At 43.8% G+C, this 10,414-nt stretch overlaps 1 protein-coding gene across 1 annotated transcript; it reads left to right on the top strand.

Moving 5' to 3' along the window:
• Positions 1-6,685: 6,685 nt before the first annotated feature.
• On the top strand, positions 6,686-8,567 carry LOC123086484 (peroxidase 4). Its single transcript, XM_044508253.1, has 3 exons — positions 6,686-7,172; positions 7,276-7,441; positions 8,051-8,567. Exons 1-3 carry the CDS (start codon positions 6,765-6,767, stop codon positions 8,440-8,442), a joined length of 966 nt encoding a protein of 321 aa, XP_044364188.1. The 5' UTR covers positions 6,686-6,764; the 3' UTR covers positions 8,443-8,567.
• The last annotated feature ends 1,847 nt before the right edge of the window (positions 8,568-10,414 follow it).

Here is a 10,414-nt window from a genome sequence, read left to right as displayed (position 1 = left end):
ATTGAGTCACTTCCAAGAGTGCCTTCTCCAGTCAGTCTCCCCTCATACCGCGATTTAGGGAGACCTATCTTCTTAAGGCCAGGAATGAAGTGAACACAAAACCCGATAACATCCTCTTTTTGATGGCCCATGGAGATGCTTCCTTCTGGCCTAGCACGGTTACGGACATATTTCTTTAGGACTCCCATGAACCTCCCAAAGGGGAACATATTGTGTAGAAATACGGGCCCCAAGATGACAATCTCGTCGACTAGATGAACTAGGACATGCGTCATGATATTGAAGAAGGATGGTGGGAAACCAGCTCGAAACTGACAAGACATTGCGCCACATCACTCCTTAGCCTTGGTACGATTTCTGGATCGATCACCTTCTGAGAGATTGCATTGAGGAATGCACATAGCTTCACAATGGCTAATCGGACGTTTTCCGGTAGAAGCCCCCTCAATGCAACCGGAAGCAGTTGCGTCATAATCATGTGGCAGTCATGAGACATTAGGTTCTGAAACTTTTTCTCTGGCATATTTATTATTCCCTTTATATTCGACGAGAAGCCAGTCGTGACCTTCATACTGAGCAGGCATTCAAAGAAGATTTCTTTCTCTTCTTTCGTAAGAGCGTAGCTGGCAGGACCTTTATACTGCTTCGGAGGCATGCCGTCTTTTTCGTGCAAATGTTGCAGGTCCTCCCGTGCCTCAGGTGTATCTTTTGTCTTCCCATACACGCCCAAGAAGCCTAGCAGGTTCACGCAAAGGTTCTTCGTCACATGCATCATGTCGATTGAAGAGCGGACCTCTAGGTCTTTCCAGTAGGGTAGGTCCCAAAATATAGATTTCTTCTTCCACATGGGTGCGTGTCCCTCAGCGTCATTCGGAATAGCTAGTCCGCCGGGACCCTTTCCAAAGATTATGTGTAAATCATTGACCATAGAAAGTACGCGATCACCGGTACGCATGGCGGGCTTCTTCCGGTGATCTGCCTCGTCTTTGAAATGCTTGCCTTTCTTTCGACATTGATGGTTGGTCGGAAGAAATCAACGATGGCCCAGGTACACATTCTTTCTGCATTTGTCCAGGTATATACTTTCAGTGTCATCTAAACAGTGCGTGCATGCGTGGTATCCTTTGTTTGTCTGTCCTGAAAGGTTACTGAGAGCGGGCCAATCGTTGATGGTCATGAACATCAACGCCTTTAGGTTAAATTCCCCCTGTCTGTGCTCATCCCACGTACATACACCGTTTCCATTCCACAACTATAAAAGTTCTTCAACTAATGGCCTTAGGTACACATCAATGTCACTGCCGGGTTGCTTAGGGCCTTGGATGAGAACTGGCATCATAATGAACTTTCGCTTCATGCACATCCAAGGAGGAAGGTTATACATACATAGAGTCACGGGCCAGGTCCTGTGATTGCTGCTCTGCTCCCCCAAAGTATTAATGCCATCCGCGCTTAAAGCAAACCATACATTCCTTGGGTCCTTTGCAAACTCATCCCAGTACTTTCTCTCGATTTTTCTCCACTGCGACCCGTCAGCGGGTGCTCTCAACTTCCCGTCTTTCTCCCGGTCCTCACTATGCCATTGCATCAACTTGGCATGCTCTTCGTTTCTGAATAGACGTTTCAACCGTGGTATTATAGGAGCATACCACATCACCTTCGCAGGAACCCTCTTCCTGGGGGGCTCGCCGTCAACATCACCAGGGTCATCTCGTCTGATCTTATACCGCAATGCACCGCATACCGAGCATGCGTTCAGATCCTTGTATGCACCGCGGTAGAGGATGCAGTCATTAGGGCATGCATGTATCTTCTCCACCTCCAATCCTAGAGGGCATACGACCTCCTTTGCTGTGTATGTACTGTTAGGCAATTCGTTATCCTTTGGAAGCTTCTTCTTCAATGTTTTCAGTAGCTTCTCAAATCCTTTGTCAGCCACAGGATTCTCTGCCTTCCACTGCAGCAATTCCAGTACGGTACCGAGCTTTGTGTTGCAATCTTCGCAATTGGGGTACAACCCTTTTTTGTGATCCTCTAACATGCGATCGAACTTCAGCTTCTTTTTTTGACTTTCGCATTGCGTCCTTGCATCGACAATGACCCGGCGGAGATCATCATCATCGGGCACATCGTCTGGTTCCTCTTGATCTTCAGCAGCTTCACCCATTGCAGCATCATTGGGCACATCGTCTGGTTCCTCTTCATCTTCACCAGCTCCCCCCGTTGCAGCATCACCGTATTCAGGGGGCACATAGTTGTCATCGTACTCTTCTTCTTCGTCATCTTCCATCATAACCCCTATTTTTCCGTGCCTCGTCCAAACATTATAGTGTGGCATGAAACCCTTGTAAAGCAGGTGGGAGTGAAGGATTTTTCGGTTAGAGTAAGACCTCGTATTGCCACATTCAGTGCATGGACAACACATAAAACCATTCTGTTTGTTTGCCTCAGCCGCATCGAGAAACTCATGCATGCCCTTAATGTACTCGGAGGTGTGTTTGTCACCGTACATCCATTGCCGGTTCATCTGCGTGCATTATATATAATTAAGTGTCCAAATTAATAGAAGTTCATCATCACATTAAAACCAAAGTGCATACATAGTTCTCATCTAACAACATATAGCTCTCCAGAGCATCTAATTAATTAAACCATACATTGAAACTATGTAAAATATTTCAATGCGAAAACAAATGCGATCATAATCGCAACCAAGATAACAATTGATCCAACGGCATAATGATACCAAGCCTCGGTATGAATGGCATATTTTCTAATCTTTCTAATCTTCAAGCGCATTGCATCCATCTTGATCTTGTGATCATCGACGACATCCGCAACATGCAACTCCAATATCATCTTCTCCTCCTCAATTTTTTTATTTTTTCCTTCAACAAATTGTTTTCTTCTTCAACTAAATTTAACCTCTCGACAATAGGGTCGGTTGGCATTTCCGATTCACATACATCCTACATAAATAAAATCTATGTCACGTTGGTCGGCATAATTTTCATAAACAATAAATGAACCAATAGTTATAAAGATAATATATATACCACATCCGAATCATAGACAGGACGAGGGCAGACGGGGGCAGATACCAAAACCATCGCACTATATAAGATGCAATAATAAAAGTAAGAAAATAATACAAGTATCTATGTAAACATACATGTAAGAATATTTTTCCTTTCAGAAAGAAGATAAGAACAAGAGGCTCACCACGGTGGTGCCGCCGATGAGCTCAGCGCGGGTGGTCGACGGCGGTGAAGACGGGGACGGGGCGTGACGGACCGCTAAACCTAGACAAATATTAAGGAAAATGGAGCTTTGAGGTCGAGCTTGGAGAGGAGAAAGCTTAAGTAATGTGGCTCGGGCATTCCATCGAACACCTTGTGTGCATAGGAGGTGAGCTAGAGAACCACCAAGCCCTCTCCCCCTTGGCCGGAAAAAAACAGAGCAATGTGCTCTGCTCTTACGCGAGGGACTATATAGGCACCTCATTGGTCCCGGTTGGTGGCATGAACCGGGACTAAAGGGGAGCCTTTGGTCCCGGTTCAAGCCACCAACCGGGACCAATGGTGGTGGGCCAGGAGCGAGGCCCATTGGTCCCGGTTCGTCCCACCAACCGGTATCAATGGCCCACGTGGCCCGGCTGCCCCCCTGGTCTCACGAACCGGGTCCAATGCCCCCATTGGTCCCGGTTCTGGACTGAACCGGGACTAATGGGCTGACCCGGCCTGGACCAAAGCCCTGTTTTCTACTAGTGCAAGCTCCAATTGAATCAATCTCCAACCCAGATTTCCCTGTCATCCAGTATGTTGAGGACACAATTCTAGTTTCGCCTGCCAGCCTAATACAAGTGGAGCAAGTGAATAATATTCTGAAGCATTTTTCCAATCAAATTGTGCCTAAAATAAACTATCACAAATATGTCATGATTCCTATGAATGTGCAGGAAGAGGTATGTAAACAACTCTTGCACTCTTTGGATTGCAGAAGGGGAACCTTCCCATTCACATATTTGGGGCTGCCATTAAGTGCTAATAGGCTAAAAGCTGAGGATTTTTCTCCAATATGCCAGCAGATAGGGAGAAGATTGTCAGGATGCTCTACAATGCTTTCATATGATGGCAGACTGCTTCTAATCAAATTAGTGTTCTCAGCCCTACCAATATTCTTTATGAGCATTCTGCCTCTACCTGCTTCTATCACCAACTAGATCAATAAATACCTCAGGAACTTTCTTTGGAGAAAATTTGGTGAATTAGTGGCAGGTCCAGCTCTAATAGCTTGGGACAAAGTGTGCATGCCTAGAAATCAGGGTGGACTTCGTATTTTAGATGTGAGCTTGCACAATAAGGCTCTAATGATGAAAAATGTGCAGAAGTTCCTCAATAAGGATTCACTGCCCTGGGTTCAGCTGATATGGGAAAAGCACTACTCTCAGAGAATGCCAGGGAACAAGTTTGTTGGATCACACTGGTGGAAGAGCCACCTTAGATTGCTTGCAGATTATAAATACAGCTCACATTGTAAATTGGGCAATGGTCAAGCAGTTTTACTTTGGCATGATAACTTGAGTGATCAACCACTCAAGGACAAGTTCCCTGAGCTTCTTTCATTTGCCAAAGATGATGCTTTATCAGTACATGACTGGAAAATTGCTCTAGATCAAATTCATCTGTTCAACACACCACTCTCCACTTGCGCCTTCTCTCAATTCAATGATTTGCAACGGTTAATACAGACACAAAGCAATGAACATGAGAAAGATTCCTGGAGCTGCAAGGGACAAAAAAGCATATATTTCTCCATTCTGATGTATCATCGCCTTAGCCCTAAACAGCAAGAACAGCAGATATTCAGATGGCTGTGGAAAAGCTCATGTACGTTGAGGCACAAATTCTTCTTCTGCATGCTATTACATGATAGGGTGAATACCAGGAATTTACTCAAAAGGAAATCCTTTGCGACTGAAAGTTACAACTGTGCTCTATGTCATGAAGACACAGAACAAACAGCACGCCATCTCTTTTGGGATTGTGGATTCTCTCAAAACTGTTGGCACAGTATTCTCCTGAGAAAGAAGCTTGGTATCTCATTTTTAGATGATATCATACTGGCAAGATCAGAGTTATTGAGCAAAATTGCTTTGGAAATTATAGTTCAAGGCTGTTGGGTCATTTGGGGGCAAATGAACGGGAAAATATTCAGAAAGGAAGGTCAGAGTATAAATTGCTGGAAATTCAAATTAAGAGAGGACCTCAAACTCCTTGAGCACATAATAAAAACAAAGCACTTGGAGGCTTATAAACATGGATCAGTGATCATCTAGGATGAGCACTTCATAGAACAGTTCTTTGTAGGATCATGTTAGAAAAGGCTGGTATAGGCTAAAAGCCATGTTCCTTGTTTTATTTTCTTTTTCTCTTTATGTACGTAACATATTTATTTATTAATAGAAAATTACCGTAGAACAATTGTTCTACAGTTTGAGCCTAGAAAAAAGCAGATAGATATAAGATGTTTTTCACGTAGGGACCTACTCCACAGACAACGCTCTCTTCGGTGGCCATGGCCACGTAGTACGTACTCCTTCCGGTTCTTTTTAGTTCGCATATAAGATTTGACTGAAGTCAAGCCTCGTAAAGTTTGACCAACTTTATAGAAAAAGTACCAACATTCACAATCTGAAATCAATACCAATAGATGTGTTATGACTTAAAGTTTCATATTGTATAACTTTAGCATTACAGATGTTGATATTTTTTCATATAAATACGATCAAACTTTATGAAGTTTGACTTCAGAGAATTCTAATATGCAGAGTAAAAAGGATCGGAGGGAGTACATGCTACCTGGAGGAGAGAATTCTCGTTAGAATTGTCCCTGCCAAAGATATACTGTACTATGAATGTTTTGGCCATGACTATGCGTGCCTTCAGTTTCTGCGATGAGCATTGGAGAAATGAAATGGTGCCGCCGGAGACCCGGTCCGCCAGTCTGTCCTCGAAACTTGAGAAAGAGTATGCATGAGAAAAATCAGCGGGATGGTCGGATCTGGATCATCATCTTACTATTCCGGAGCTACATACCGATGGAGACGTAAACTAACCTTGACATTTCTCGTGGAGCAAAATAAACCAGCGTGTTAATGTATACCTCTTTGTTCCTGTTTCAAAGTGTCAACTACCTTTAAGTCCACATGCATGTGTTAAAATTAGTGACCTAAATTTGACGTAGGGTACAGAGTTGCTAGCAGAAACTGTCGGTAGCGGAAGGCAGCTGGCAAGCTAGTAATTTTCCGAAGCCAAGGAAAGCAACATGAAGGCCGGACCATGCATGCAAGCATGATTGACATGTCTCTTTGCTTAACCGTGTCGTCGATGCCACAGTGTCGATCGGCATGCAACAGCTTTCCCCCAGAACAGAACTGTTCATTTTTCACGAGCTACGTTACATATGCATCTGGTGTGAAACGCGTTATTCCAAAGCGAGCGCCCGTTTGGATCAACGCTCAAAGTCCACCGGAGTTGGTGAAGACGATGGGGGCATGATGATGCAATCTAATAGTAATATATGATGGCAGACTAGTATACCTAATCATGGCTTGCGGTGTGTGTAGAGCTAGTCTTTTCTTCCTATAAATACCGGCCGCCCCGCGTTCCTCCACCACATCCAGCAAGCTCTCAAGGCACTATCTAGCTGGTTGTAGAATAGACCGATCGAGTAGCATCGTAAGAAACACCTATAAACCGATCATGGCAGCGCGCGCCATTGTTGTCCTCTGGCTCATCCTCGCGCTGGTCGCCATCGCCAGCGGAGGAGCGTCGGCGCAGCTATCGTCGGGCTTCTACTCCCGCTCGTGCCCGGGCATGCTCAAAGCCGTGCGCTCGGCGCTGCACCCGGCCATCGCCAGGGAGCGCCGCGTGGGCGCCTCCATCGTCCGCCTCTTCTTCCACGACTGCTTCGTCCAGGGCTGCGACGCCTCGCTGCTGCTGGACGACGCGCCGGGCCTGCGCGGCGAGAAGAACGCCACGCCCAACAAGAACTCCGCCAGGGGGTTCGAGGTCATCGACGCCGTCAAGGCGGCCGTCGAGGGGTGTTGTCCCGGCGTTGTCTCTTGCGCCGACATCCTGGCCATCGCCGCCGAGGAGAGCGTTGTCTTCGTAAGTATCCATACATGCATAGTCATGCTTAGGTCGTTAGTAGTACTGTACGTACCGTTCAACAAAGTCTAACACTAGTGTGACATGCATTGTGTACGTGTAGCTGGGTGGCCCGAGCTGGGAGGTGAAGATGGGGAGGAGGGACTCGACGACGGCGAGCTTCAACGGCGCCGAGAACAACATCCCGCCGCCGACGTCGGGGCTTGCCAACCTTACGTCGCTCTTCGCCGCGCAGGGGCTCTCCCAGAAAGACATGGTCGCACTCTCAGGTAGGAGTAGTACATACATACATATACGACGTTACACGGTACATGCAAAATAAACCGTACGTACATCGGTACATAATCCCAAATCAACCACTGGCATCTTCCATCAACCTTCTTCTACGTACTTTATTTTCATATAAATAATTACGCACTGTCAGGTAGTACAATTTTGCAGTTTGAAATCCGAACCAACAACAAAAAAAGAAGCAAGTAAGATTCTGTGCTACTTTCTCAGACTGTTAATTCCTCAATGGAGTCGGTAGCTTTCTAGCCGCAAAATAAGCTGGTATCAACCAACGGAACTGATAGCCACGTTTTGACTCCAAGCTCAAAATTTCTACATAAGACAATTTCTCAGGATTAAACAAATATACTACTCTTTACAGGTGATGAGTTACAAAGTTGATTGATGACTAATTACCACTGACCTAACCTTTGGTATGTCCGCTTAATTTGTAAGACTGGACAACGTCAAAAAAATTGTTCCTTGTTAACTTAAACATGTAGTACTAATTAGGAAAGTTGGTGAATGATTCCTACCGATGGAATGACAAAAGAGTAGCTGGAAAACAGGTAGTATAACTTGAGCTGACGGTATAACTTGTCTTCCAGGAGCCCACACAATCGGCCTAGCACGCTGCACAAACTTCCGGGACCACATCTACAACGACACAAACATCGACGCCGGCTTCGCCAGGAGCCGCCAGTCAGGCTGCCCTCACGCCACCGGCTCCCGCGACAACAACCTGGCGCCGCTGGACCTACAAACCCTGACCGTCTTCGAGAACCACTACTACAAGAATCTCGTCCAGAAGAGGGGCCTCCTGCACTCAGACCAGGAGCTCTTCAATGGTGGTGCTGCCGACGCGCTGGTCCGAGAGTATGTCGGTAGCCAGAGCGCCTTCTTCCAGGACTTTGTAGAGGGAATGATCATGATGGGGGACATCACGCCGCTGACGGGATCCAACGGGCAGATCAGGATGAACTGCAGGAGGATCAACTAAGATTGTTCTCCCCTTTCCGCAGCAACAATCCGACGTTGTTACCATGCTTGAATTCATTATGATTTGCCCCTTTTCTTGTAAGGATAAAAGGTTAAAATATATTACAATACTGCCCTTTTGTGGAATGTTCATGGAAGAACTGAACATGGATGCACTGGCAAAAGAACAAAGAGCAAAGTGAGATATGGCAAATCAACAATTTCAATGTATGGAGTGGCAAATAATAAAATTATTAAGTAAAGAGGGGCTAAAGATCAAATCCCATATGATTGGAACTCAAGTTATGAACAACTCTGATAAAGTCCCCACCACACACTACCAACAAAGAACCCATGGGTTACCCTCCCCCCGCCCGCCACTTATAAAAACACTTGGCATAGATCATGTAGAACATGACACCAACGAATAAAGTATGATATGCAGCAGAGTTTAAACATGATATCGCACAAGGAATATAGTTTACAAGACATACAAGAGATTATAAGTAAAGACGCAAGTCTTGTAACACACATTATAGACTTTTTGTCATCCATTGGCATCAAAGACACCAAAATGTGAGATAAGTTAACTACCCAGTCGGCTGAACTATGCACTGGCAGAAGAAGGAGAACTCTCTTCGTCTTATGACCTCCAGTAACTTCTCAGTCTTCATGTACATAGGCAGTTGGGAATGTCCATTTATCTTCTATATTTAAATATCTAGCTTTCACTAACCCATTTCTCTTAACATGCAAGCATGTCATCTCAGCAAGCAACATGCATGGGAAAATGCCCACCTCAACATACAATCATGCATAGGAGAAAACCCAACTCAACATGCAAACATGCATTAATTTTTATTTCATTAGGCTATTTATATTTAATAAATATTTTAGAACTACACAATAAGCATTAGAAAATATATTTATTTTAGTTATAGTTCTCATATTATTACTGTAATCATGCATAGGAAAAGGTCCATGTCAACATGCAAACAGGCATGAAAATTCCATTCTATTATTCTATTATGCTATTTATATTTTACAAATATGTTACAACTATACAATAATCAAACATAATAAAATATTACTCCAAATATAATGTTTCATACAATCAAATGTCATTGAAATATATTGCAAAATATTTTCACAACAACGTGCGAGGTCATCTAGATTTAAGAAATAGAAAGGAGCTCAATTCCTAAAAGTGACTAATTCATTCCCATCCTGTTAAGAAAGTTACCCATCAACCAAATTGGAACTTAGGTTATGACCAATCTGATACTCTATACCCGGATATGTGTTTCTCAATGCGGATCCCCAAATCTATAGAAGAATTACTTCAGCAAATTTGACTTGAGAAAAAGCTAATTCGTATAGAAAATAAAAACAGAGAGACTATATATATATATATATATATATATATCTTCCATGCAGATAATATTAGTCATCGACCTAGATCTTCTAGAGCTTAGACTCTAGAGTTGAAGTCAACTTTATTTCTCCCAACTAACTGCCTGTTTGTCTTATTAATTGTCTCCTTTGACACAACCATGCCCCACATGCTACTACCAAGCTATGTCTACAATCAAGTAAATAAAACAGATTTATGCATTGTCACAAACAATAATTCACAAATTCTCACCACATGCATTTAGTATATACACAGTGTTTGTGGACGTGATTTGTTTTTTCAAGCACAAATAGTATGTGTACATGCAACTCCGGAGCAACAGAGAAATTGTTAGGTGGACAAAAACATAACACAAAATATTACCCTCAATCGTCAAGTCTTGCAAGATAATTGTTGATGTGGAGAGCAGGGACAAAGCCAGGATTTTACATGGAGGGGGTTAAGTAAGACTGGCTTGGTATGAGTTTAATGAGGGTTCTGGAAGTGCTAAAATATCATGAACATGGTGTTCTAATGAGTGGTGACAACAACAACAAAAAATGAGTAGTAATATGAAGGAAATTTGAACCTTGGGCATGGC

This window comes from Triticum aestivum, chromosome 4A (genome assembly GCF_018294505.1).
Source record: "Triticum aestivum cultivar Chinese Spring chromosome 4A, IWGSC CS RefSeq v2.1, whole genome shotgun sequence".
Classification (NCBI taxonomy): Eukaryota; Viridiplantae; Streptophyta; class Magnoliopsida; order Poales; family Poaceae; genus Triticum; species Triticum aestivum.
Note: the sequence above shows the minus strand (reverse complement) of the source record. Positions and strands in the feature narration are given on the sequence as shown.

Bases quoted from the DNA above. Each gene is read 5' to 3' on its own strand.
- LOC123086484 (XM_044508253.1), top strand. From the start codon at position 6,765: ATGGCAGCGCGCGCCATTGTTGTCCTCTGGCTCATCCTCGCGCTGGTC. The intron at 7,173-7,275 runs GTAAGTATCCAT...GTGTACGTGTAG, and splicing joins CCGAGGAGAGCGTTGTCTTC to CTGGGTGGCCCGAGCTGGGA. The intron at 7,442-8,050 runs GTAGGAGTAGTA...CTTGTCTTCCAG, and splicing joins AGACATGGTCGCACTCTCAG to GAGCCCACACAATCGGCCTA.